This window comes from Beauveria bassiana (assembly GCF_000280675.1).
Source record: "Beauveria bassiana ARSEF 2860 unplaced genomic scaffold BBA_S00056, whole genome shotgun sequence".
Classification (NCBI taxonomy): Eukaryota; Fungi; Ascomycota; class Sordariomycetes; order Hypocreales; family Cordycipitaceae; genus Beauveria; species Beauveria bassiana.
Window position 1 is genome coordinate 66,216 of NW_007930891.1, and position 27,394 is coordinate 93,609.

Below are 27,394 nucleotides of genomic sequence, written 5' to 3' on the forward strand. Positions count from 1 at the left end.
AATCCGGTAGCAGTTGAACGCTGAGATGGCAAATGGGAATGTAGAAAACAAGGCTCGACAAATGAGGAGTCGAAGCAGACGTCAAGATAAGTCACCGGGGGGCGATGGGGGACCGGATTCAGTTGGAGATTTGTAGGCTAATAGGCGCTGATAGCAGTCGGTGCTGCAATACCCCACAAACGTCGGGTTAGCGCTACAACAAGGTGGGGAAGATGTTTATTCTGCGATAAGAAAAATCAAGAAGAAAGAAGAAGAATGTGAAAAGTTGGGTTTACTCTTTTCATTTGCCTTGTCTTTTTATGCCAGAGCTGCTGCATATCTATGTCGTGGCAAATCTGTGAGGGCAATGCACAATAGCTGCAGCATGATTGGAGGCTTTTTGGTGGCGACCCATGCTGCTGCGGGGGAATCGCTTTGGCGGGATGGCGGGGAGGGCCAAGGGAATTTGGGGCGGGGCCCACACTTTTAAAGCGCCTGTAATCGCCCTGTAATCGCCCTGGGGAGGCACCGAGGCACTGGGTCGTCGGCCGGCTCCGGGCTCCTCTTCGGACAACTCCATCCGCCACGTCCCTTCTTTATCTTTCAGGAACCAGACGAACTGGCGGCTGCTGCATCAGTGTCTCTGTGTATTGAGAAATATATCTTTCCATCTTTTTCGTCGCATTCCTTTTCGATTTCTCATCCCGCATCGGCGTAAACCGGCCCTTTTCCCCCAGCTTTTAAACACACCCATACGAACCGCCTCCACTGCGTCCCATGCCGCCTGCCACTTGCTGCATGACCCCAGAGCCTGATATGATAATAAGAGCAAACGTAAAATCTATAATTCGTCTGCGTTCTAGCCCCATCTAATCCGACTCACTTCTTCTCCATCTCCTCCTCTCCAGGTTTTCCCCATCCCCCCCATCTCCTCTCTTCACCGTGTCACCTCCCCGCTCCTACTCCGTCATGTACTTTTTCAGCCCCCTCAGCCTCTTCTTCGCCTCCTCCAGCACCCCATCCTCTTTGCACACCGCGAACCGAATGTAGTCCTCCGCCAGATGCGCATTCTCATCCGTGTAAAACTCCGTCGGCGGAATCGCCGCCACGCCCACCTCTTGAATCAGGAACCACGCCAGCTTGAAATCACGCGGCCGGCTTGCCACGTGCGCCGGAAACGGGTAGTCTTCCGGAAGCTTCACCTTGGCCATGTTGACAAGCACAAAGTAGCCACCCTCGGGCTCCGAGTACGGCAGGCCCAGCTCACCCCACACCTCGTTGAATCGGTCCATCTTGCCCTTCATGTCGGTGATGGTAGACTCCCAGAAGCCCTGCGCGTCGGCCTGCTCAAAGCCCACCGCGCAGGCTTCCTGCAGCGGTGACACGGATGAGTAGCAGATGCGCGTATGCGCGGCGGCCACGTACTTGATGAGATGCTCGGGGCCAATGAGCCAGCCTGGGTTAAGAAAAAAAAGAGTCAGCGTCTTGTTGACTTCAAAAAGTGCGTAAAAAGAGCACATACCCACGCGCCAGCCTGTGGCGTAGAAGTTCTTGCCCGCAGAGCCCACCGTCAGTGTAAGCCGCTCAACCTCGGGCGACAGCGTCGCGATGCGCGTAAATGGTACATAGTACAGCTTATCGTAGACTTCATCCGACAGAATGATAATCTCGTTCTTGACGCACAAATCGGCAATCTTTTGCAGCTCGTCTTTAGAAAAGACTTTGCCCACGGGGTTATCTGTCAAAGTTAGCATCTTTGCCACCTAGCTTCCTTGCCTCTCCACTTCTTGATAACAAAGAATAATACGCACGAGGAGTGTTGATGACAATCATCTTGGTCTTGGGCGTAATAGCACGCTCCAGCTCCGCAAAGTCCACCGTCCAGTCCGCCGCCGACGACGTCTTGGTCGCGCCAGTCGCCGGCGGATGCAGCGGCACGTAGACAATCTTGCCTCCAGGCATCTGAATATTCGAGATATACCTAGCACTCTGTCAGTCCATCATCACGCCGCTTGTCTGAGTTCCTACGTACTGATCGAAAAAGGGCTCAAAAATGATAACCTCGTCGCCTTCTTCCAGAAACGCCATGAACGCGCTCAGCATGCCCTCGTTGGCTCCCGTCGTAATTGTCACTTCCGTCTCGGGGTCAATGTCCCGGCCCCAGTGCGGCGAGTACGAGTCCGCAATCGCCTTCTTGAGCCGCGGTCGGCCCTTGGTCGGCGAGTACTGGTTGCAGTCGACGCGGTCCAGCGCCTGCTTGGCCGCGTCGAGAATAAATTGCGGCGGGTTATATCCGAAGAAACCTTGACCCATGTTGACAATCGGCTGCTTGGGCGAGGCGGCCGCCGCTTCGTTGATGATGGACCTGCAAAGGGAGACTTGTGTGTCAGAATCATGACCTCTGCACTACGTAACGAATCTCAGAGGGGAGGAATTGCAAGAGAGTGCCCTTCTTTCCTTTGCTTTAGTTCTTACCAGACGTCTTGCTTCTGGCCAGAGACCCGCGCCGCGGGCTTGAGCTTTCCGGAGAGGCTCATGGTCGCGCAGAGTCCTCGCGTCGTGGTGCGGAGTGCAGTTGGGGTAATCAGAGAGGCGCCGGCGACGGCGAGCTTGCGAGCAAGAGGACGGGTCGACGCAGTAAATGTAGACATTCGTCGGCTACCGAATCTCGTGTATCTCAAGCTTCAACAACGTCGTCGAAAGGTATGGTGCTGCGTGGATGAATTGCGCAACTTTCAGCAATTGGACCCCTCCTAATTGCGTGTGACGTCTTGTCTGTCTGGTGGGGAAGAGCCGTTATCGCAGCTACGGTACGGATAGAGGCTAGGCCAACTAGGCCTCGCATAGCTTTAGTAGAATGGCGTGCTGTCAAGCGGGGTAGACGGCGCACTACACAAGAGAAGCTAGTAACCTATGGGAGATTATTCTAGTATAAAATTGAACATGTCATCAAGTCGATATATTATTATAGGTGTAGGGATTTTTAGTCTCAACGGTAGATACTATTAGAACTTCGTTACAGTGTCAAACCTGGTGGATGATATATCAAGACAATTGCCTCTTTGACAAAGCTAAGAACACTTCGCAGTCAAAATATTACATCTGCTCATCAACTGCAAGCACATTACTTTCGCGTTCAAGTCTTATGATCTCTGCAATTTTTTTCTTCTTCGTTTAATATATATGGAACTACTGTGGTTCAGAGTGAGCCATCCACTGGCAGAACTAATTCCGTCCAAGCCCTGTGATGTGCGTTGACAACTGGTCTATATAGACCTACTCCCACGCCGCAGCATTCGTTTTCACAAAATCAGCCAAGCTCGTAGGTTTCTCATCAACAAGACGCAGACTATCATCAAGACTAGCTCCGAGAAAGTAGCCAGGGTCTTCAATAAATAGCAGGTTCTCAAGAAGCTCCTCAGCCATATTCTCGGGCAGCGACTTGCGGAATTGGTCTGCAGTGACCTGGACGAACCTCGCCTTTTTGCCAGTCACCTGGGAAAACGTTTCAACAATTTGCTCGCTGGTATAATAGTCACACGACGCGAGAATACGCTTCCCATTAAGCGTGTCTTTGTGTTTCAAAGCGGCCTTGACAAACAGTCCTAAAAAGTACAGTTAGTGAAATGGCCATTGACGAACGCAAAGGCGCCACAGGGAAGAAGCCCAATTTACCAGTGTCGTTGGCAGCATCAAAGAGAGGAAACTTGGCTTTGTTACCGTCGACAGGAAAAACCAGTTGATATGCCCCGTCATCGCCCTTGCGAATCATGGTCGTGAGGTTCTGCATGTAAAATCCTGGCAGGACAAATGCACACTTGATCCCCGACGACTTGATATACTTTTCAACGTTTGCCTTGCTGTCGAAATGCGGCACGTGCTTCAGTCGGCCGTTTGACTCCTCGGTGACATGTAGGAGAGAGGAAAAGATCAAATACGAAACATCGCAAATTTTGGCAACATCGGTGACGTTTTTGCCCTGCGAGTACTCGAGGTTGCCATCGGCCTTTTCCCAGTAGTTTGTAACGAGAAACACGGCATAAGACCCTGCCAGAGCTTTCAGGAGAGAATCCGTCGAGTTCAGATCGGCCTGCGACACACGTGGTTGCTGTTAGATGCGCCGCGATAGCGTTTTTGCTGCGTTCTAAATCCAGAAAAACTGACCGAGACAACCTCGACCCCTCGCTTCTCCAGTGCCTTGGCAGCCGGCTTGGACGTGTCGCGAGTAATGCCGCGAATTTTGTACTCTTTGGAAAGCTGAGCATCACGTAGGATGTGGTCGATGACGGACCCGCCCTGGTTGCCGGTGGCGCCGAATACAGTGATGAGTTTAGACATGGTGGAAAAAATTTAAGAATCAACTGTCTACAGAGGATGTTTAGGATCAAGGATACTTGTAGCGAACTTATATTCTTCAAGTCCCAGGTCGAGAGGGGCCTACCATCTTGCCTCGAATTGATTTCGGCGCGATAACAAATACATCACGTCATCGCAAAAGCTGAGGGCATAAACCGAAAGGCAAGTGAGCGAATAACTACCTACATAGACTGCAAACGGCGGCACAAGCGTAGCATCGGACCCATAAGGCATGAGCGGGGTAGAGACCGTGATGTATTGCTAAGCTTTATCTAATCACTCCACGTTGAGGTATATTGCACGTGAAAGAAGCAAAACTCAATCTACACAGCATAATGTTGCAGTTGAATAATGAATTTCAAATCAAAACAAAACGCCCCATTAGAAAACACTAAACAGTACATGGGCCAACGCTGTCTGGCTACTATACAGCCCCGTAGGCAGAGACTGAAATGTCTCGCCAGTAGACAAATTTGAGCAAAAAAGACAAAAAGCAAGAGAAGAAGTAAAAAAAAGAAAACCACCACCCGATTTTTGCGCCGTTACATCTCACGTACGCGCTCGAAGCGCAGCACTCCCTTTTCATACTATAGTATACGTCCCAAGTCCCATCCAAACGCCGGGTATGAAAATCGAGGAAAACAACCCAGCTGAAGCAAAAACAATCAACCATAGAAAGCAGATCATCATATTCGTCTCCAGCGTACATTTCGAACTCGGTAAAAGTCTGGTCATGGATTTGGCGACATCCCTTGTTGTGAGGCCCGTCGTAGATTCCGCATCATGTTATCGACAAATTCCATCGATTCTCGGCCCGGAACATCAACAAATTCTTGCTGCTCCAGCTGCGCTTGGTTGCTTTGTCGTAGAATGGCAACTGTAGAGTCGGCTGCCGATGAGTTGATATCCACATCGCCATTATACTGCGCTGTGTGCATGTTCTTCAGTGCCGAGGCATGCTGCTGCGGCGTCAGGGCAAACGAGGGAAGCGGCACTGGTGTCGTAGATATCTTTGCCGGCTCAATTGGCTTCGCAGGCAAGGTTTCGCTTGAAGTCGCCCGTGTTGCCTGTGCTGCTGACATTGTCGATGGAGGCGCGGGCTGAGATGCCTTCACTGGCGCACTTGCTGGAGTCGATGTGGCCATTGCTGCAAGGAAGCCCGGTGGGAGCGGTACCGGCGACTGCTTCGAGGGTATTTGGTACACCTTTTGAAGTGGTGTTGCTTTTGCTTTATCTGTCTTCGATGGCGGCGTAGCCGCAGGTGAAATCTTAGCGTTATGTGTCGCAGTACGATGTTTGCTGTTCTGCGGAATGCCTGCCGAGGGTAAGGATCCGGCGAAGCTCAAACGCCGCATCATATCAGCCTGACTACCGTTGGCCATTAACGTGGTTCTGTAATTGGTTTCATAGCCGTTGATAAAACCACCGTAGGTTGCATATGGCGTGCGGTACCGGGCCGGTTCCCTGTTGTAGTGGACCTGGAAGTACTGATACGTCTGATACACGGACGGGTGTACACTGTACCTGGGCCCCTCTGATTGCGTGTTGTTCCAGCCCATTTGTGCTGGCTGATGGTACGCCGGAACAGATGCCTGAACATGTCCATACTGCTGATGCGTATACGGCCTACTCATGACCGTATTTCCGACGCTCAGGGGTGGAATATAGCCTCCGTTGTATTGCTGGTGCATGTAGCCGCTCGGCACGCCTTGGCGGTACTGCTTGTACTTCGGCGCTGTAACAGGCTTTGGTGGTTTCGGGATGGTCTCCAGGAAATTCCCTCCTGGATTATGTCTTTGTTTGGTAACATCCTCGGTGTATTGAGCCTTGGCTTCTGTCGAGGTCTTGCCAAGATAATGCCACAATTGATCTGGCTTGGCAAAGTCGACCTTGGCCTGATCTTTATTGACCACATCGTCAAACAGATTGAACTCGGCCCATGTGTATCCTTCCGCAAATTCATCGTCCTTTCGCGGCTTGTCGTCATCCTGTCTCTTGGCGTTGAGTCTGTTTCTCGCCTTCTCTGACGCAGGCAGTGGTAAGGCGTTTGGCGATGCTTTGGGCAGGTGATAATCGGACGGGTCAGGTATAAGCAGCCATTTCCATTCGATTTCAATGCGCTCGCCACTGGGAACGATGCTGATCAGGAAGGTCTCCTCGTCGTGGCGGTTATCGATAACCATTCCAGCAAAGATGTCGCCCTTGGCGTACTGGAACTGGCAAATTTCGGTAGATTTGACAGCTTCGGCCGCACGATGAATGCGCTCGTCGCCCTCCAGCGCCAGGCTGTCGAGCTTTTTATCTCGTCGGGTGCGGTGGAAGCGGCAGCTAAACTCGAATGCTTGCTCCTTGTACTCTACACCATCTTGGCCATATACTGGGATATCCTGCTCCTCGATGAATACACCAGCGGCAGCGGCACAAGTCGCATGGTAGGCTCGGGCGCACTTCTTCTGTGAGCATTGGAAGCAGGCGCCGCGCTTGGAGCGACAGAACAAGCACTTGAGATCAAGCCTGTCTCTATGTATATTGTTGACGTTGCACACAACATCCTGTCCTTCCACTGTGTCAATGTACGTTTCGGGAATGAACATGGCGCACATTCGGTGAGCTTTGCGGCCATCATTGGTGGGTAAAACATCCATGCCAACGAAGTCGTTGGGACAAAGACAGCACGGGGGGTCTGCTCTGGACTTGAGACGCAAGCGGACCTTTTTGATCTTGAGCCTTTGCCCCTTGTCTCCGCCGTGTTTGCGCTTCCTTCCGTCCTTGAATTTGACGCCATTGGACGGAGGAGAAGGCAGTCCAGACATGTCTTTATCGTCTTCATCTTCGTCGTCTTCCGTCTCTTCGTAGTATTCCGGCGTCGGTTCACCGCGCAGCTTGCGCTCGATTTCATAGACATCGATCCAAACGCTGTCCTGCGCTTGCGAGCACTCGCATCGCTTTGCAATTTTACCCATCGGCAACCATGAATCAAGAGCAAAGTTGACGGCCTCGGCACAGTTGTAGCCCAGGTTGTACCCAGAGTGGTAGCCGTAAGGGTATGTGACGACAAACTCTCCGGGATACGAAAGGCACTTGTTTACGCGAATGCCATAGTGTGACAAGAGATGCTGTGGGGAGATCAGGTAACCCTTGTGACGCAGGAATTGGCTACAAGACTTGGCGTCGGCAGGCCAAATGCTTTTCATCGCCTTTTCAAATCTTGGGGCATCGGCTTGTGAGATGCTGTACCATTGCTTTGGTGCGCCGAAATGAAGATAGTTGATGCTGTATAGATCCACATCCTCGAGATGCCAAGCGAATGTGGCTTTCCACATTCCAAGGTAGAGGTATGCCGTGTTGACGCCAGGGATTTTGGTACCGAGGACATCAAGAAGATTAGGAAGCTTGTTGAGGTTCCAGGTGTCGGCAGAGTCCTCGAATAGAGTTCCCATCATGTCGGCGCCATACAGAGGAGGCGCATACGTCAGGGTCTTCCAGTATGCTCTCTCCAGCTCCTCACATCGCTCGGCAGTGTAGTCGGATATGTCCATCTTGTAGTCAAAGTTCTTGAAGGCTTCCTCATCAATGGTGACAGATCCTTCGCGACGACCATTTTTTCTTCGGGCTGAAACAGACTGCGTCTTTTCTTTGGCAAGCTTGGTGCCTCCCATACGCCCACCCATTCGGCTGGGCGCAGGCGCAGATTCTTGTTCGGCTTCGGGGTCTGGCGCATCGGTTTCAACTGAATTGACAATTTCGGGCTTTTCTTCATTTGGTTCATCCGTCGCTGGCTTTGGAGACACGGGGGTCATAGGTCGATTATCTGGTTCTGCCGCTGCCTCGTCGTGCTTGGGCTTGTTCTTTGCTGGACGTCCGCGACCACGCTTCTTGGGCATCGACGTCTTGGGTTGTTTCGGTGCAGAGGGCTTTGGTCTTGGGGGCTTCGGTCTATCCGTATTGGCTCGTCGTTCGCCTCGGCGCGCGGGCGGCTGGTGCTCGCTCTGGTCGCAGAGTTGTCGCCACTGGGGGAGGTTGTATGATCGGCCGTGAAGAATGTTGACTTGTCTGTAGGTTCCGTTAAAGCCCATGATGTCCTGCTTGATCGGCTCGCGAACGCGAATTTGTTTGACTAATTCGTCGAGGTTTGGTTGGGCGTCCTTCCATTCCTGGGGTGGGATGATTTTGATGATGCCAGATGTCATGCCATAGCTATCGACCTTGTTCATCTGTCGTGTGTCGCAGGGTTAGTCAACGAGGAGAGATCCGGCGGGCAGCGCAGGCAAGGCGGGCGGGGAAACGCACAAATTTCTTGAAATCCTTGAATTGATCCATTGTCGGCTTGAAGACGGGCACAGTGCCGGACCAATGATCCGGTGAGACGTCTCCGATGTCATCTTTATCATCCTCGGCAGCAGGCGGCTCGGCCGAAGCGCTGAGACCGTGGGGGGGGGCATCGAGGGCGGGCTCCTCTTCGAGTTCACTGAGCTCGGAGTCGCTCGCGTCGGACTTGACTGCGTTGTTGCTGTCTGGTGGCGAGTGCAGAAAGTTGAGCTGGGACGGGTCCGAAGACTCGAGGTGTTGCTGGGCGTCATCGACGACGGGGGCAGACGCAGGCCCCGTGGCGACATTCACGGAGTCGGAGTCCATGGTCGTAAAAACGGGGGTCGAGCGGAAAACGAGTGGCGGGTTAAAACAGGAGCGAGGGAGGTGGTGATCAGGCGATAGCCTGTGAGCTGTCCATGCGAGCGGAGGACATAAGAATGCGCAGGCGCACAAGAGAGAATACGTGCAGTGAGAGTAATCAATCGGAGTACAGTCTTGGTATTTCTTCGTCTTGTCGGTTGATGGTGCTGCAGGTGTGTTGCTCGATCTGGCCAGGGTAGTGCAACGCTTGGTGGATGGATTTGGGCAGCAGACAGTGGGCGAGTGGGCGGCAGCAAGAAAGCACTCAGAGGAGAAGCCACAAGCCAAGATGACTGGCTAGGGCCACTTTTCAGTGGGGCATCTTGTTCTGCTTCCCCAGCTGACTCATCAGTCGAATTCCAAGTCAGTGAGAGAGCTTCCTTTTTCGGATTAGCGGCTTCTAATTGGCCGTGCGCTGCTTGATAAAAATACTGGACACAAGGGCCATCGTCACCTCCACGCAGATATCCTTACCGAGGTTTATTCCCTTGCCCGAGATGTGATGTCATCACACAGGCAAACGATCTGATAAGGAACATGCGATGCGACAAAGACACTCCCCTCATTTCAAGCTTAGGACCGCGCAACGACGCGTCAGCCACTCTATGAGCATGACAGATAATAATCTTGAATCAAGTCACAGAGATATGGTGGATAAATAGAAGCATACAGCCGATCTATTCGCAGGAAACTACATTCAAGGCCCTTTGCCTTGTCGTCTCTTCCTCACGATCACCTCACAGCCAGCGGAAACACGCCACCTAACATTCGCCGCCGTCAACTTTTTGCTCATCGCGCCCTCCCCTGCACCATCGAGCAATCTCCAACGCCAAACGGCTTCCTATTTAGATTGTCAAACACGAGCGGCAGCTCGCTGCAGTGCGCCGCGCCGTACACATCGGCTGCGAGTTAATATGTGCGGCTGACCTGGTTGGCAGCGGGACCCCACACCGGAAGGAAGATTTTGTAGTTTTCCTCGCTTTTACGACCTCTGGTGTGCTGTGAAGGTTGTAGTAGGGAAAGACGAAGAGGTTGCTTTCGTCGCCACCTTGGTGGCTTTCCAAGCAAATGATGTTTCAATGGTGTCACTGTTTGGCGTACTGAATTTAGAGCTGAGTGGTAGTTGAGAGCGCACATGCAGGGGCTGCTCTTTGATGAGATCTTAATCGATCGACGCCCCGCCGACGTTGGGTATGTTCGGACAGCCAACGCTAGACGGGGCAAAGGTCTTGGCTGAATCGTCACTGATGGGCAACGGGGCGTTGTCGAAAACAAATGTCAGGTTCTTGGCAAGCTTTTCTCAAGGCAGTCGGGCTGTAGCAGCAGTAGTAGTGATTGTGTCAACATGCAAGAAGGCAACTTACATCGATGGCACTACAAATAGATTGACTATTGGCGAAGGCATGTGATCCAAATCACGAAGGGACAGTATGGGACTAGTGTTCAATGTGAGTCGTCATGTCACGTCTGAATTGACAGTCGCTTTCTCTTGTGACAGCAGGAACAACAACATCGTTAGGGCTCAAATCGATAGAAGCCTGGTCAACATGCCACGACAGCCGCAAGAAGACCGTTGGGGTGGATTCGAGGCGAGAAGAGTCGTTTTTTTTTATGAAATTGCGAGGCTAGGATCCCGCCAATATTGTCTATGGAAGCCACTGTCGTATGGCTTTGCTTCTACGTATGCCGCCCTGGCTACATCTCGCTATTTAGTGAACAACATACAGCCTTGCCTATGGTGTAAGATTTGCCGCAGAAAAGGCGCTCCGGGAGGCACCTTGGAACCTACTGTAAGGAAAGGACGAAAGACAAAAAAAATAGGAGAAAATCGTAGTGAAAACGTCCTTTAGAGGACTATGTTAATGAAGATGTCATTTGATGACGGAGCAAAAATATAGGTTCCAGGGGGAGTCGAACCCTCGCTGGCGGAATCAGAATCCGCAGTCATAACCGTTAGACCATGGAACCACTGAAGCGGTGAGCCACTTCTCATGGGGCGGTTGTTTTCCGGACGATGACGGCCGCCTTATTTTGCTTTAAAAGCCTGCACCTGCCCTGCATCAATCGGCACCAACGACAAAGTCTTCCAATTGCTTCCGCTGTTTAATCCTCCCATTTTGCAATCACTACATGTAACATTCGTGCAATCACCACGCGCCAGTTTGAAAGATGCCCTCTTACACAGCCCACGGTCCGATCGCTCATTTCTCTCTGCCGATTTAATTTTATTTTGTTTTGCCCACTGCAAAGCGCACCTGATGGGGGTAATTGTCAGTATTATGCAGGGTACGGCAGCCATTTGACACAACATCCAAGTGCAGCTTGTGACACGGTCTATTGCCAAAGAGTTGCTGGGACAAAAAATAAATTACACACTAGCCAAAAAAGAGATACGAGGGAGAACAAGCAGGATACGGGAAGAGATGGCGAGGCGAAAGGGTTGAGCCTGTTCAAGTCACACCCATACAGATGGCTGCCTAGACCCTCAGTTTTCTTTTAGCAATATCCTTTGCCCGACTCTCTACGAGACAAACAGTACCTGTTACGCCAGAACTCATCACTTCTTATCGCTTCGTGATGCAGCACTGCGTTTTTCTATCGATTTCCGTCGGCGCTCCGCGCGACCACTACGCCATCTTTGTCGAAACCGAGCAAGACGGCGCCGGCACCGTGCTCCAAGCGACCGGCAACATTCAAAACGGAATGGTCTTTGAAGTGAAAACCAACCACCGACCAGAGGCATCGCTTGAGTTTTTCAGAAAAGAGCTTCTGGGCTGGGTCGCGCCCGAGGACCTGCACCGCGTCGAGCAGGTCTGCGCAGGCCTGCCGCCGCCCAAGAAGCAGTTTGAGGGCGCGAGACGTCTATACTCGCGGGAGCCTCTGCGGCGCTGCCAGGAGTGGACGCGCGAGGCTATTGATGCTTTGGTCGCAGCAGGAATTTTGCATACTACGGAGGAGGGGTAGTGCTGGTTCATGTTGGATGGTGAGGTTTGCGCGTCGCAGAAGACTTGCATGAGCAGCAAGGACATTGAGGGGTTTGAGAGATCGATTGGAAGAAGCTGCGAGGGAAGTAAAGTCGCCCGGCGATGACTCATAACAGATTTCGAAAGACTGCACTCGACACATGTCCCGAGTTCAGTCAAGCAGGTCTGCTTCAGTTTGAATACTTGTTTATTGCTACGTTGAAAGGTCATATAACCACTCTGCATTCGGTTTCCGAGAGCAGAATTCGTAAGCGCTGACCTCCTTCTTCACTTCCAGATTGTAGCTCCTCTGTCCGCGCCAAAGCTCTCGTATCATAGGATTCAACCACGCGCACTCGCTGGGGTACTCATCAAGTGCAGTGGTAGTAAGGTATATCAGAAAATCATCACTAAATTCAGCTGCAAGAGTAGCGGCGGAGTATTCCCAGTACTCCGGCCACCATCCCGCCGCCTCCCAATCAATCACAACCAGACTCTTGTCCTCCTTGAGGATAATGTTGTTCTTCTGCAGGTCAGCGTGCGTCAAAACAGCTCTGTGATTCTTCAAGACTTCCGAGAACATGCACTCGTAAATTTCGGCAATTTGCTCTGACCCTTCATTTTCGAGATACACCTCGACTAGGCCTTGATTGAACTCGTGCTCGGTTCGGGATGAGCGGCTGAGTGGAGCATTTTGCGCAGCGTCGTCGCATGGCAGTGTCCAAAAGACTGAGTCCTCACAAGGAGGATTGCCGAAACAGCCAAAGTAACCCGGCGCAGGGACTTTCCGAAGCTGCTTGAAGTGTTCTTGAAGCTGAAGGGCTACACCGTGCTTTTCATGAAAAGACAGATTAGGCCAAGCGGCCTCGAGGGTTTTGCCGGGGATATATTCCATGATGATGTATGTGGCTAGTCTTCCATCGAGGTTGATTTTTGTGTAGAGGGCGTACACCTCGGGTATCGGGACAGCCTCGGTCTTTTTCACGTAAAGAAGGTTTTGTCCCTCCATGACGGAAACTCGGGTACCATGTTTGACAATAAAATGTTGGCCAAACTGGATGATGCGTCTTCCATAACCTTCTTTGATGACTCGATTGCATGATTCGATGGCTTCGGGCGTCGGGAGAGTCGCTGGCAGCCGTGAAGAACGGGCAAAGAAGGGTATTTCAGAGAGGTAGTCTGGGACTTTCATTGCTTTTGATGCGCATCTTCGTTGAGGTTACGGGTGGGATGCAGTATTAATGAGAATAGAAAAGATGAAAAAAAAAGGAAGCGACAAAGAAACGAAACCAAGCAAGATCCATTTTCAAGAGCTTGAACATTTTGCCTAATCTTTCTGGCCTGATATTTTGTGCAACACAACAGGGACCTACTTGCATCCTCAAAGCAGAGAACTTGCTCCTGTTGCCGCTGACCTTTTGTGTCTCTGATGCAGCAAAGTTTCAAGTTATCGGGTTATAAGTTGCGACGCGCCGCATTTTGGTAGCGGCTATACCCTATTTTGTCACAACACAGAGCCGTGCAACACTGCGCTTTGCGACCTGAAAGACGTCTGTTGAAGGACTACTTTCAGTGAAAGGTCATCAAATGTGGGTAAGCTGGCCCGTTGTTGATCATATCGATGCTAGCTAGATAGTAACTAGATGCGGAATCTCGACAGTGATATAAAAAACCCCGGGCCAGCCCCTCCTCCGCACTTTGCCGTCCCACAACTGCACCCGGTGCCACACCACTTTATTGTGCTAGGCCGGAGCCGGCGGCGGGGCCGACCGTGCCAACCACTGACCTATATGGTCTGTTTCCGGTCCAAACTAGCTTTACATTTCTTACAAAAAACTGAAGCTTTTCAATCTTTCCTTCTTGCTTGTAATTCGCCCACCTTTGCTCTTGCTTTTGACACCTTCTCATTCTCTCGTTAATAGTTATTACGGCGACGCTGACAAGTGCGACAAGATTTCTGTCCCGAGACGTTTCGTTTCTCACTCACAACCACGAGGGCAAGGAAAAAATGACCCCGCCATCAGCTGCTCTTCTGCCCCTCCTTCTCCTTGCGCTGGCCGGCCGCTCCCGGGCGCAGGAAGACGGCAGCGCGAACCAAATTACCAGCACAAGCTCCAAGGTCTGGGCCGCCGTCGCATTTATCAACCACGGCGAGACGACGCCGTTTCTGCGCAGCGCGAGCCCGGTCCTGACGCCGAGCGGCGCGCAGCAGCTGTACCGGCAGGGCACGGCGTTTCGCGGCCGCTACCTCGCGCCGTCGACGGTCAAGAATGCGTCGTCGTCGTCGTCGTCTGAGGCCGCGACCATTCAGGGTCTGTCGCAGAATGCGATTGATAACGCGCAGCTGAAGATACTCGCGCAGACAGACGAGTGGGTGGTGGGCGGCGCAGTCGCTTTCATGCAGGCGCTGTATCCGCCGAATAGCAATGCGTTCAGTAAGGCGGCCGGGGGTCAGGCGTTGGCTGACAATGGCGACAACTCCAACGCGACGAGTTATCCCCTCGATGGCTACCAGTATCCGCAGATTGAGACGCTTGCCAGCACGGATGCAAACTCTGTTGGGTGAGCCTACTGTTGCGCAATCCAGTCTAGAGGCCCAATTCACTAATGCATATGTAGCATCCAAGGCCATGTCGGCTGCCCTACCTGGCAACACGCCTCGACGGCTAATCTCACCACCAACCCAACACTCAAAGACGCCGCGCAGAAGAGCGCCGACTTTTACACCAAGCTCTTTAGCTCTGGCCCGCTGCAGGGCGCCGTCGCCGCCGACGACGCCAACTTGTTCAACGCCTACGACATTTACAACCTCGTCCGCTACGAGAACATGCACAACGCTACCGTCGCCGCCAATCTCGCCAACGCCGACGAAACGCTCGCGCGGCTCGCCGCCGACGCCTTCACCATGGAGCGGGCCAAGTCGGACCCGGGCTCCAGCACAGCCAACGACACGGCGAGCGTTGCGCTGACCATTGCCGGCCGCACGCTCGCGCATCTCGTGGCTGACCAGCTGGTCCTCGACGCTAATCGAACAGCGAATCGCGTGCAGCGGCTGACGCTGCTCTTTGGCTCGTTCCAGCCGCTCATGGCGCTCTTCTCCGTTGCGGGCCTGCTCACCCGCGACAACGTCATTAGCACGGCTATTGGCAACGTCACCGCGCCGGGCGCGGCCATCGTCTTTGAGCTCATTGGACAAAACGCCAAAGGTGCGGCCGGCTTTCCCAAGCCTGAGGACTTGAGCGTACGTTTCGTCTTCCGTCCGACGGCGGACGAGAGTGATGCGTTCCAGGTGTTTTCACTGTTTGGCTCGGGCAACGGTGGCCGCAGCATCCCGTATCTCGCGTTTCGCGAGAAAATGGCGTCGATTGGCAGAGAGGCGGCAGACTGGTGCCGGATCTGCAAGCCCAGCGGATCTGCGAGCGCGTGGTGCCAGGAAGGGACTGCGGGTGGTGCCGATAACGGTCGTGCGCGGATGAGTCCCGCAGTGGCAGGCGTGATTGGCGCCGTCATCATGGGCGCGCTGGTGGCGCTGGCTGTGTTGGCGCTCTGCGGCCTCGGGGGATTTCGCCTGCGGCGTCGCAGCAGAGACGGTGCTGGGGCTCGCGGTGCAGAGAAGCGCGGCGGAGACCCGGACGTGACGTATGGAAGCGGAGGGGAGGCGCAGGAGCGCATCGGAAGCTGGGAGTTGAAGGGGCAGCCAAAGAGCGAGAGCCACGTGCAGCAGCAAAGAAGATCGCTGGACGAGGATGCGGGAAGTGACGTGGAGAATGCCACCCCTGTGAAAACGCGCGAGGCTTTTTGATCAAGTAAGACTGCGTGGAAGAAGCCGAGCACTGGCGTGTACAGAATTGTATTGCCGTCAAGACGTAGAGTCTACTTGCCACAGCCAGCGCATAGCCAATACGATGCCAGATATAATGAGACATGATACTGAAATACAAACATTTGCAGAAGTTTACATTCTGAATCGAGAAATGTCTGCGATCGTTACCAGGACTGCGCGAGCACAGGGCATGAGAATTTTTGGAGGCTGAGGTTGGGCGGCTCAGACTTCTTTATATGCTCCTTGAGATTCAGAAAGATGGTGTTTCAATGCCAGGTATAGTCGTCGGTCCGAGGAACGTTTAGCAACCTTGCTGCAGCCGCGTCACCAAACGAGGATGCTGTTGGTACAGTCGGGACGAGGACATGAGACGCGTGTTGTAGGAGGATGGGCGGACCTATGTGGTTCCCCATCGTTTGTCGAGTGGTTACTGCAACTCTCGAACCAGTCAAGCAGTATCGTGGCGAACTGGTCCGCGGCGCAGTGATAGTCGATGGGTACAAAGTCGTTGGCTACGGAGCTCGTGGTCTCGAAACTGGCAATGGGTGTTGAGCTGTCGTAGTTGAGTCAATCTATAGCTTGGCCGCAAAGATGGATGGGCGTCGTTTAGCTCCGTCAATTTGAGCAGCTTCAATCAGGTCAACTTATCCGCTGTCGAAATCCGTGCTTGAGATGTTCACTTTGAGGCTCTGGGGCGCACCTCGGAAGCAGAGCGGCGGTCTTGATTTTGTTCAAAGGGCCCGACAGTTTGGACAACGAACTCGGTCGAATTGCGGGACTTTAGCGGTCGCGGCTCGTACGGCACTCGGGGCGGCGAGATGGATGCAGGCCTGATGATGAGGTGGACGCGTACTCTGGCATTTGGGGGATGGGGGGGGGGGACGCACTGATGTCGCCTCTGGAGCTGTGCCCTTGCTGTTTCACAGGACGGAAGCACTGCCGTGCAATCTAATGGAGTGTCGGCTCTTGTCGTGAGATGCTCGTAAATGTGAAAGAGAGAACGAAATGGAGAGCAACAAAAATGTTGACTGGCAAAGGTCACGTCTACATGAGACAGCGGCGGGAAGCTGGCCTCAGTGCTGGTGGAGTGCACCAGCGACGGCCGGCAAACGAGTAGCATAACAGGAATATTAGTAGCTCCCTTGACGTATACATGAGACTGAGAAGCCTGGCAAAAATGGTAGTTTCTAGGGTTGTATTCATTTTTTCTACTTCATCCGCACATTGATAAGATCAGTTTTGTTGAATTCCCGGCGCCCACCGTGGCTGGTAACAGCACCCACCCAGAACCAGTCGCATGTCGCGCAGTCGCTGTCACACGGCTGCCCATCAACATCATCGAGCCTCGTCAGCATCGGAATTCTGCTTGTGCCTCCATATCGACACCATGGCCGTAAATAAAATTCGAATATTTATTATCATTAATTTGCCTTGGTTTCTGGGGGGGACGTTGATGATGATGGGGTTCCCACTATTTATTTGTCGGATATATATAGATGGTGTAATTATTTGATTTGGCGTTGAGTACGATGATGCCAAGCTCGACAACTCCCTCATTTCTAAGACTGTGATGATACTTGATATCGAGGCTGATTTTGCAATGAAGAAATAAAAATAGGAGGTCGTTTCACATCCCATTGCAACCACATTATGAATCGAATTCAAGTCCCATCTGTAAGCCGTCTACAGCACGCAATTCCCTCCGGATATCGCTGCGATCCACTGCCCAGTTATCGGCATGTGCGTGCAATGCAATGAGTGGGAGAACTCGATTGCGGCTCTTTTAGTTACCCCGCATCAACTTGGGCCGCAATACGGCATCCGCATGGTACTACGCACTAGACCACCAACTTATCCGGTAACGCTGCGGCCCGTAGGCGTTGAGCATGGCTATCAAGCTCCATCTCTCTGTGTCGGGCTTCGAGGTGAGCTTCAGTCGCCTATTGACAGATCCGTCACAACTGCCGATCCGCTTAGGGGTGGTGGGCGACGTGGCTTCGGCAATTGACTTGCCTTTACCTCGACTGGACGACTAATACGTCGTCGGTCGCGTTGGCCCAGTGTACCTCTACAATCTCCAAAGTTGTGTCGGCAATGATGTTCCCGGACCTCCAGGTCGTTTGTTGTATTCGCCATGTTCCCCCCCAACATCTGTCCACTGCCCCAGCACTTCTGTCCTACATTGCCACGTTTCGTCTTCGGTCATTGGGAATCGGCTGAAAACGGGCGGGGTATTCCGGATGAACCGGACGCGGGATGGTATCCCGAACCGCAAGGATAGCTGCAGGGTAATCTCTATTATGGCTGATGTTTGCTCCCTAGTCAGGCGTATCCGGCTGTTCCTCTCTGCTGGTGTTTCTTGTACGCTCTTGATAGCTAACTTTCAATCACTTTTTGATATTGTGTCTTTCGTCTGATTAGTCTCTGGCTACTGAGAAAGCTGTATAAGAGAAGATGCAACTCCAGAAAGAGCTCTCGCGCCCGCCTGTGGGTTGATCTTGTGTTGGTTCTAGCAATTGGATCAGCTTGATGCGACGCGGAACCACGTCGAGCAGTATGAGTGCCAAAAGTAAAAACTCACAAATAGGACTGTTGCTTCAGACGCTGTATATGGATCTTTTCCTAGACTCTATGCTTACAATATCGTCACCTCTTAACTATCTCGTCACCTCTTAACTATCCGCGGGGCGACAGGCTCATCAGTATTCTTTTAATTCGCGCGCTCGCATAGCACAACCCTCTGCCAGAGTCCCAGTCGCGCGGCTCTGTCAACAATTCTTTCAACGATAGCAGCACGCTACTATCGACATTGCATTCATCGCGAAAGAACTCCATGGGCCCGCCGAATTCTTCACGCATCATCTGAAGTAGTATCAACATGGCCTGCCGGTTCGGCGTAAGCATCTGCACCACCGCCTCTCTGAGCTCGGATTCGGTGTAGTTGGGGTAATACTCCCCGATAAACTTCATGGTCTGCGCAAACATTGGTTCAAGCCCCGGGCCGCTGAGCGCAAAATCATCCGCAATTTGGTCGTCGGACGCGCCAAGCAGAGCAAGAAGCAACGCAACGACCACACCCGTACGGTCCTTGCCCAGAGAACAGTGCAAAATGAACGCCTCTGAAGAATGCTCATGCATAAACACAAGCAACTCTCGCATTTTGGCACGCCCATTCTCCGAGCAGACAGTGTCAAAGTATCTTCTGGCAACGGACTAGGAATGTTAGCTTGGTTATGACTATGTGAGAGACGGGAGACATACCTGGGAGCGCATAGCATCCTCGGATTTGTATTTGAGGAATCGATCATCTAGATGAAATGCCTCACTGAGTGGAAAAGGCAACGCCGGTGGCAACTGATGTTTATTTGCTGTGGACAAGCCGTTGGCATAAGCCCACTTCTGAATCAGCTTCGCTTCCGAGGAAGTGCGTAGGTCAATAATGGCCGTAGTGCCCAGCTTCGAGAGCTTCGTCTCGCCGGTGTCGGTCAGAAACTCAAGGTGTCCAGACCGAAAGATGACACCGTGCCGTGTAGCCGTAGTTGGAGAGAGGCTGATTCCCCCAAAGTCTCGCACATTGAAAGCACCCTCAACGTCAATGAGCCTCTCGGTGCCGTTTGTCTCGTTCTCCAAGTGAGGGTAATATTCTCGTTTCCTCTGCCGTATGCAAGGCAACAGAGAATTCATCTTGAGACTTTTGAACATTTGTATACTTGGTCCACGATCTTGCATCTGAATATGATGCTAAACATGGAAAAGAAAATAAAAAGAAAATGAAAAAAAAAAGAATAGAAGAAGACAATAAAAGAAAAAGACAAGAAAAGGAAAAAAGAAAGAGACCAAACGTGACTGGCTTAGCTGTCCGGTAAGATAAAAAAGGTGGCCATGCCAGGAGGTTCTCGGACTTGTAATTGATATGCCTTTTCCATTCGAATAGTCTTGTTCATGAAAAAAATAGAGTTTTGTATATCTTTGCTCTTTAAAGCAGTCAAGAGAGCATTCGACCACCCTTTGTCTGTTTTATCTACGTGTCTGCTTGGCCAGGCTGGCCTGCATTATCGGCATGCCCGCTTGTTCATGTCGGCTGCATGTGTGCGGGTCAACTTGCACCGAGGGGTGTTGGAGGGGATCACTAGCATTCAAACACAGCTTGGCATGAATCGGCGAGGCATGAGAGTGGATTGTATTGTTTCGTCATCAGCAGAGATGCACAACTCAACCAACGAGGTTACTTTAGCAAAGTCACAATGCAGAGACAGCTGTCGTCATTCTGGCTCGAGTGGTCTTGAATAGCCCTCCAAGCTGCGCAGTGATATGCACCGTGAAAGCTTATATCGCGGCCCAGACCCCGAAATTCAGGCGGCATTATTAGCTACAGTGTTAAGCTATACGCTCAAAAAATGGACGCGCCACAACTTTGTAGCGCCTATACCCCCTTATATCACAACATGCAGGGACTCTGGATCTATCTCCATTTATCAGTCCGTGGACTGCGACCAATCATCGGCTTTACCGCCGCTTATGTCACCAGCCTCCAGTTGTGTTCTGCAAAAGGCACGAGCATCACATTGTAAAGACTCTTCGTATTGACGCACGATGCTGGAGCAGCAATCAACTCTATTCTGGCTTGCGTCCGTGCACTACATGAAAAACAATATAGCCATGAATCTCTGGGTCGAGATAGTCTCTCACCGTGCCAGCTATCAGCTGCGTACCTTGCTCGATTGTAAGTCCTGCGGCAAGAAGCAGCTTCGTCGACAGACCCGTCAAGCTCTCCTCGGTGTACGTCGAGAGGAACAGCTTCCCAAGCGCCTGCTGCTTTGGGTCCTCTGACCAGATGCCGCACGGAATTTGTATCTGCCGTGCGACTACGTCCACGAACCCAGTCTCCCGCAGAATGCTCTCATACTGGCGTGCGATTTTCGGATCTCGATTGATTGCAGCGAGACCGCTCTCCAAGTAACCGCCCAGGCGTTCCATCGAGGTGCCCCGCGTAGACCCGTCCTCTGAGCATGCCCCCATTTCTACGTCCTGAAACTCGACCCATCCTCCAGGAGCAAGCTTGTCGAAGATGCTCTTGATAGTGCGACGCGGCTGATCGAAGCAGGATACCATCATGCGAAGATGAATGTAGTCAAAGGTGCCTGCGACTGGCCAGTCGTCATCCTCTGCATCGCCTCTCACGAAGCGGCAGTTCGGGGGCGTGTTGCTTGGCTGAATCAGACTGAGATCCATGCCCACAACCTGTGAGTCCGGGAATGCAGATGCGAAATCCATCGCCCATATACCTCTGATTTTGCATTAGTTATCAAAGTTACTGACTTGATTCGATTATAAAGTACAGTCTCTTACGTTCCAGTTCCAATGTCTAACACGGAAGGAGCTCGCCCAACAGGCGCTGAGCCCAATGATCCATCTAGCAGTAGTTTGAGCAGCTGATGCTGACTATTGAGCCTGTATTGTTCCTTTGAGTCGTTTGGGAGAACGTATTTGCCATGCTTGAAGCTATGATACGTCCGCCCGTGCTCAGAGGTTGAGCTGGGATCGAGTTGCGTGACCTCGGGTGAGAGTGTTGAAGTTTTCTGGGCGGTTTGAGACATGGTGCACCAATGCTTCCCTGCAAGTCAAAAGATTGATTTGAAGAATACTTTTGATGGACAGCATTGATCCTTTAGTACCCTCGCTGGTTACTGCGTGGAGCTTCGTCACTCACAAGTGAAAGGACTTCGGACCTGACACTTAGACGCGTGGGGCAGCGGTGCATCAATGTGCTGGCAGTGTGGGTTGGGACGGAAACTCTCTTTCGAAAAGATAAGGCAAACACGGCATTTTATTATGAATTATTCTAATTCACGGTATAATACTCCAACGTCCCTGAATTACTGCACAGTCGACGTCACAACCCCTACTTCCCTACTTGCGTCAGAACTACTTGCAGTTGCCATGGCGGAACCGTTCAGAGCCATCGTTGTTGGCGCAGGGCCAGTTGGACTGATTATTGCACATGCGCTTTCAGCTGCTGGCATTGATTTTATTTGTTTGGAGCAGAGGGGCCGCCTGCTGGATGACCTCGGCGCCAGCCTTGTACTGCATCCACCTACTCTACGTGTTCTGAACCAATTGGGCCTGTACGATGATCTGCTAGCTATCTGCAATGAGATACATCAGCAAACAACAATGATTGCATCGACAGGAGAGCAATGGGACAGTTCTGGGCTAACAAGCACAATTATGCAAAAGTAATGTCACGTCTGGCAAAGTTTCGTTACGAGTCTGCTAACTGTGGTTACAGTCATGGCATACCCCTCATGACATTCCATCGCGCAGAACTAATGAAAGTCCTCTATGATGGGCTTTGCAAAGAGGCTAGGCTTAAAATACTGACGTCCAAGACCGTCACCAGTATCGAAAGCCAGGATTCTGGTGTTACCGTCGACTGCAGCGATGAGACTGTATACAGAGGCTCAGTCGTCATTGGAGCAGATGGAACAAACAGTGTCACCAGGAAGTTGATGCATGGAATTGCAACAAAAGATGTTCCAGAATCTCTTTGGGGCCCATTCATGCCCTACAAAAGCGAGTTTGACTGCCTCTGGTGCACCTGTCCGCCCATGATCGAGCCGGGCCATTACTTTGAAACACAGCACCGAGGTCTGTCTGTTATTACGCTCACCGGAAAGCAGCGAAACTGGCTTCTTTTGTTTGAAAAGAAATCCGAGGCCTCGCGATCCCGGCAAAAGACATCCGACGACGACTTGCAGCAGTTTGCTGCCAGGTTCTTCTCCTTCCCTGCCTGCCCACAGTTTACTGTCGAGGACATGTTTGCACAGCGAATAACGGCTGGCCTCACAAGGCTGGATGAAGGAATGACAAAGCATTGGTTCTACGGCCGCATGGTGCTTGTGGGCGATGCCTGCCATAAAATGACACCGAATGCCGGCTTTGGCTTCAACAACGGTGTGCAGGACGCTGTTGTGCTTTGCAATGGCCTGCAAAAGCTGGTTCGGGAGGACTCGTCGGCCGGCGTACAACCTGGTCAGCTAAGAGACGTGTTTGCGCAATATGAGGCATCCCGACAAGAGCAAGTGCGCAGGGACTTGTCCTTTTCGGCACACTTTACGCGCATACAGGCTTGGGATAACTGGATCTACTATTTGTTCGCGCGCTGGATTCGGCCGCTGAAGATTGCGCAGCGCTGGTCGGCAGAGAAGATATCGCATTATTTTAGTAAAGCAAGCGTCTTGAACTATGTTTTTGCCAAGGAGCCGTTTCATGGCTTGCTGCCCTGGCAGAATAGCTCAATGGGCGCTTCTTGACGCTGTAACTTGGGCCAGTACAGCTCTATATATCACAGGGAGAAATAATAAATCACATCACCTGTTACCTTGAACATGAAGTCCAAGTGCAGTTGCGCCTCAGGTTCGGGTGGATATGATGTTGATTAGAAAAAGTACTACGAACCGCAACCGACTCATTCTACTCGGCGGACCTACCAATATATAAACTCATAAAGTATGCCCTTTCTAGACGTACACTAATATAGACATGGCTCATTACATTTGCTAGGGCTATATCTGGTTCTCAATTCATTCCGACTGTTGCGGCCCCTCAGTACTTAACGGGACACAAAAGTAGTGTGCGGCCACAGAGAATATGTCAAGTAAGATTATAGCGACTATAGACTATGCTAACTAAAATTATAAGACTTATTCTAGATTTTATCACTAACTACTTAGGCTTCTATCGTAGATTTAAAAAAACTGGCTCTTTAGTGGTATTTGTATGGGGGTCGTAGCGGCACGATGGTTGTGACACACGTACAGCACCCACTGGCACAGTGCGGGCACATGTACCTCGTACTTCCTCCTTGGCTAGAAGCGCACTCCTGGCAGAAAACATCATCGTGATCGCAAGTGTTTAGAAATGCATGACTGGTTATTCGACTTCCATGTCGACTAATTTTGCTCCGCTTCTAAGTTATAGAGGTCAACTAAACCGCAGCATATCAGCCATTTCTGAATGAAGACCTTCGCGCAGAGCGACTGCCAGCTCATACCTTGCCTATACTAATGTTGCGATGGAGATATTTTCTTCCAAAGCCCTTGTACACGCTCGAGAGCAGTAGTCCCCGACTTTGAGGTTAGTTGGCTAGGTATCCACGAACCGAAAAATCACCCCAATCGGTTTCCGGCTGCGTCTCGTATTACATCATATATCAGATTATTGGTAGCCATGTCTCAGTCCAGCCGTGTCTCGGCAACGGATGATCGCCAGCTGTTACTAGTACTGCGAGCATCGGGAATGGCTTGCTTGCCGTGCTTGCTTGCTTCCTATTTAGCCGTTTCGTACTGTCTAGCAGCTTCTGGGATGACCACGAAGTATTGGTCATTTATGCTGCCGTCTACATTCCAGTTGACGGATCGACACTCCCTGGCCAATTAACCTTCATGAGACAGATGCAGCCGCAATGATCTCACAGTGACAGGTACTAGAACCAAAACGGCCCCGCTGGCAGTATCTTACCACAAGTCTAACGCATTGCATGATGCATGCATCCGTTAGTCTGTACTTATTCATGTCCCGTCCAGACCGAGCGGCAAATATTTGACGCTCTATACGTATGCATAGTAAGATAAGAGGCCCAGAACTTTGCTATATAAGCTTCTACAGCCGCCACATTGAAACAAACAAACATCACCACATTTCTGGCTGTTCTATATTGTTCTCACGCACACCTCACGTCATCTCGCAACCTAGGTCATGGCGAACGATTCCGACTTTCACCGTCGCGCGGAATGGGCCCCGCACGACAAGGTACTTTTGGGCTGGCCTGGCTTGGAGGGAATCCTCAAGGATTATCCTGACAAGCTGGCAAGGGCGACGCAAGAAGTGTCAATGATTGCTCAAGCCATTGCCAGATTCGAGCCCGTTACTATACTTGTGGGCAATGAGCGCATGAGCGAGGCTGAGGAATACTTTGCCGAAGCCGATACACCTTTCCAATCAAACTGCATCGCATTGAAGGCAAAGATATGGGCATGTGGTTGAGAGACATGGCCCCGACGTTCGTCATCAAGTCTGGAAACCATAGCCTTGTTGGCCTTGACTGGAATTTTAATGGCTGGGGAGGCAAATACCCGACTCCCACGACCAAAAACCTGACGAGAAAGTTTTTGCAAGATGTTTCGATGGACCGGATCGAAACCTCCATTGTGACCGAAGGTGGTGCACTCGAGGCGGACGGTGAAGGAACTCTGTTGGCGACGGAAAGCTCAATCATCAACGACAGCAGAAATCCAGGAAAGAATCGTCAAGATGTTGAAAATGAGCTCAGACGTACTCTTGGGGCCGAAAAGGTAATCTGGATCCCTGGCAGAGTGGGTGTCGACGCGACCGACGGTCATATTGACGCCCTTGCTCGTTTTGCTAGGCCAGGTGTGGTCTTGCTGAGCAAAGCCAATGAGTTCACGCCGACTGACAGGACCACCATCTACGAAGAAGCTCTTGAGATCTTGCAAAGTGTGACTGACGCAAAGGGTCGTCCGATCGAGATCATCGAGATTGAGGAACCCGACTCGGAGCTCTTCTCTCCGGATGACTTCGACAATCATCCCTCTGTTCGAAGCTACGTCAATTATGTACTGGTTAATGGAGGCATTATCCTGCCACAATTTGGTGACCCGGCTCATGATGCTGCGGCCATTAGGGCGGCGCAAAGGGTCTTTGGCGAGGAGAGAAGAATCTGCCCCGTCCTGATTGAGGAGCTGCCACTGTTGGGAGGTGGACCTCATACGGCGACGCAAGAAATTCCCTTGTTCGTATAGTTCTTCTATTAGTCAAATAGACGGCACATCTATTCGCCTGTGTCAAGGCAAGTAGGGCTTGCCGCGGAGGTTCTAGATGACGTATAGATTCTTGAATCAGCGAACGGATTCTTGAACATCCTGTTCCATAAACGAGCGTAAATCTGCCTGCAGATTGAACAGTGACAATTTGGATATATTAAAAAATCGAAAACGCCGGATCTACAACGTAGTCCTATTGTAGCACCGCAGTTGTGTGCCCGCCGAGTTATACCAGCTACAGCGTATTCCTCGAGACTTGAAGCAGACACTGGAAGCGACTCTTAGTCGACACTTTGCTAACTACTTGACAGACGTGATGCATCCCGTGAGTAGTCAACTGTTTTTCTGCTGCTATTATGCTAGCTTGCTTTGGCTGAGGTATCGCAAGACAGCACAGCCGGATTGTGGCATTTACTAGACCACTATGTCCCCGATACTTGCTACTTGCCGCAGGTACGTGTAATATCTATCGTCTTTTTTCGAGTCCCCCCTTCACAACATTACCAAACTTTTTGAGCTGCTCATCCGTCATCCGTCTACGGACATTTCTCATCTGCTCAAACGAGTCACCTCTTGCGCGGGCAGCGACCCCGCGCCGAGCAGCAGGCCAAACAAAATCATGGGGCGCCTCCTTTGGATCCGTCGCCAAATCGTAGACGGTCTCGCCAGCATTGACCTCCCTCGCTAATCAGCGCCAAGTAGAGCGCGCCAGGTTGGCCATGCCCGCCGCCGCCGCCGCCGGCAGCTCTTCGCCGACAAACGTATTCACGAAGCAAGACGGCCATGGCAAATGTTGCGGACCAATTGCTTGCGCTCCGCGTCCTTTTCGGCTTGGTCCTGTCTCTTGGCCGACTTGATGTACTCGGCCGACTGCTTCGCCATGGCAACGGCCAAGGCAGAATACCTCGGCCGGGGCAAAGACTGCACCGTGCCATTGCTGCAAGATCCTGTCAATGTGCGTGGTGCGGTTGCTGGACGACAGGTCGGCCGGACTCCTCAGACTCCCGTTTGTAAAGAGTAATATATAGGGTTGTAGATCTTGATGGCCTTGGCCTTGGTTGGAACGTTGTGCCAGTGGATCTCATGGTGTCTTGGGCCAGTGCAGTTGAGGGTGCTGGTAAACGACTGGTTTTGATCCTGTTGATCCTGTTATGTGATCCATAAATCTTCAATGCCATACATCTGCAGCAGTTCGTAAAAAAAGAAAACCCTTTCTTATCCTTGAGAGCCCAATACAAAAGCTAGCTCGTGTCCCCGATCCCGGCTATCGGTGGAAACGAACTGTGTCCCTCTGTTTCCAGCACGCAATCAAAGAACGGCGCTGCTGTCGTGTCCAGGCCGTGGTCAATTACTGCCTGTACAATTTTGTTCACGGACTTGGTACAGTAGCCAAACCGCGTATCGTAGTCCTCGCTCGCTCACGTCATTGTATTCGCCAGCCACTGCATTCAAAGCGTTCGCGAGCGCGTCCACCGCAAAAAATGTAGGCACAGTATGGATGATAGCTGCTGAGTGAACCATGTAGGCCGTCCAAAGAGTCCAAGTTTGTGGTGTAATCACAATGTACAATCGGCAAGTTGCTTTCGCTGGCCGAGATGTCGCTCCCATTATTGCCAAGCGAGTAGTCCTTGTCAAGATCCACTGCCCAGTCAATTGTCCCTAAAACCCCTTTTCTGAGATAATACGACAAGCGATCAAAGCATGTCTGACCTGTCATGTAGGAAACCCATGGATTGCTGTAGAAGTGAACAAGGTCGCCA

The 27,394-nt window shown here is 51.7% G+C and overlaps 10 protein-coding genes across 10 annotated transcripts; 4 read left to right on the top strand and 6 right to left on the bottom strand.

Moving 5' to 3' along the window:
- Positions 1-938: 938 nt before the first annotated feature.
- Positions 939-2,630, bottom strand: BBA_09515 (aminotransferase class I and II; the record flags this gene model as incomplete). Its single annotated transcript, XM_008604612.1, has 4 exons — positions 939-1,717; positions 1,791-1,960; positions 2,012-2,344; positions 2,455-2,630. The coding sequence occupies 4 exons, from the start codon at positions 2,628-2,630 to the stop codon at positions 939-941; spliced, it is 1,458 nt and encodes a 485-aa protein (XP_008602834.1).
- A 625-nt stretch (positions 2,631-3,255) lies between these two features.
- Positions 3,256-4,317, bottom strand: BBA_09516 (nmrA family transcriptional regulator; the record flags this gene model as incomplete). Its single annotated transcript, XM_008604613.1, has 3 exons — positions 3,256-3,584; positions 3,655-4,069; positions 4,144-4,317. 3 exons carry the CDS (start codon positions 4,315-4,317, stop codon positions 3,256-3,258), a joined length of 918 nt encoding a protein of 305 aa, XP_008602835.1.
- A 749-nt stretch (positions 4,318-5,066) lies between these two features.
- BBA_09517 (JmjC domain-containing protein) lies at positions 5,067-8,970 on the bottom strand (the record flags this gene model as incomplete). Its single annotated transcript, XM_008604614.1, has 2 exons — positions 5,067-8,549; positions 8,626-8,970. 2 exons carry the CDS (start codon positions 8,968-8,970, stop codon positions 5,067-5,069), a joined length of 3,828 nt encoding a protein of 1,275 aa, XP_008602836.1.
- Positions 8,971-11,583: 2,613 nt separating this feature from the next.
- BBA_09518 (uncharacterized protein) lies at positions 11,584-11,970 on the top strand (the record flags this gene model as incomplete). Its single annotated transcript, XM_008604615.1, has 1 exon — positions 11,584-11,970. One exon carries the CDS (start codon positions 11,584-11,586, stop codon positions 11,968-11,970), a length of 387 nt encoding a protein of 128 aa, XP_008602837.1.
- A 213-nt stretch (positions 11,971-12,183) lies between these two features.
- On the bottom strand, positions 12,184-13,161 carry BBA_09519 (phosphotransferase enzyme family protein; the record flags this gene model as incomplete). Its single annotated transcript, XM_008604616.1, has 1 exon — positions 12,184-13,161. The coding sequence occupies one exon, from the start codon at positions 13,159-13,161 to the stop codon at positions 12,184-12,186; it is 978 nt and encodes a 325-aa protein (XP_008602838.1).
- Positions 13,162-13,977: 816 nt separating this feature from the next.
- BBA_09520 (histidine acid phosphatase, putative) lies at positions 13,978-15,771 on the top strand (the record flags this gene model as incomplete). Its single annotated transcript, XM_008604617.1, has 2 exons — positions 13,978-14,531; positions 14,589-15,771. 2 exons carry the CDS (start codon positions 13,978-13,980, stop codon positions 15,769-15,771), a joined length of 1,737 nt encoding a protein of 578 aa, XP_008602839.1.
- A 2,697-nt stretch (positions 15,772-18,468) lies between these two features.
- Positions 18,469-19,476, bottom strand: BBA_09521 (protein tyrosine/serine phosphatase; the record flags this gene model as incomplete). The annotated part of the gene is made up of 2 exons (XM_008604618.1): positions 18,469-19,005; positions 19,054-19,476. The coding sequence occupies 2 exons, from the start codon at positions 19,474-19,476 to the stop codon at positions 18,469-18,471; spliced, it is 960 nt and encodes a 319-aa protein (XP_008602840.1).
- A 930-nt stretch (positions 19,477-20,406) lies between these two features.
- Positions 20,407-21,389, bottom strand: BBA_09522 (methyltransferase domain-containing protein; the record flags this gene model as incomplete). Its single annotated transcript, XM_008604619.1, has 2 exons — positions 20,407-21,079; positions 21,142-21,389. The coding sequence occupies 2 exons, from the start codon at positions 21,387-21,389 to the stop codon at positions 20,407-20,409; spliced, it is 921 nt and encodes a 306-aa protein (XP_008602841.1).
- Positions 21,390-21,732: 343 nt separating this feature from the next.
- On the top strand, positions 21,733-23,105 carry BBA_09523 (FAD binding domain-containing protein; the record flags this gene model as incomplete). Its single annotated transcript, XM_008604620.1, has 2 exons — positions 21,733-22,028; positions 22,082-23,105. 2 exons carry the CDS (start codon positions 21,733-21,735, stop codon positions 23,103-23,105), a joined length of 1,320 nt encoding a protein of 439 aa, XP_008602842.1.
- Positions 23,106-24,821: 1,716 nt separating this feature from the next.
- On the top strand, positions 24,822-26,655 carry BBA_09524 (agmatine deiminase; the record flags this gene model as incomplete). Its single annotated transcript, XM_008604621.1, has 4 exons — positions 24,822-25,607; positions 25,837-25,959; positions 25,998-26,087; positions 26,347-26,655. 4 exons carry the CDS (start codon positions 24,822-24,824, stop codon positions 26,653-26,655), a joined length of 1,308 nt encoding a protein of 435 aa, XP_008602843.1.
- Between the last annotated feature and the right edge of the window lie 739 nt (positions 26,656-27,394).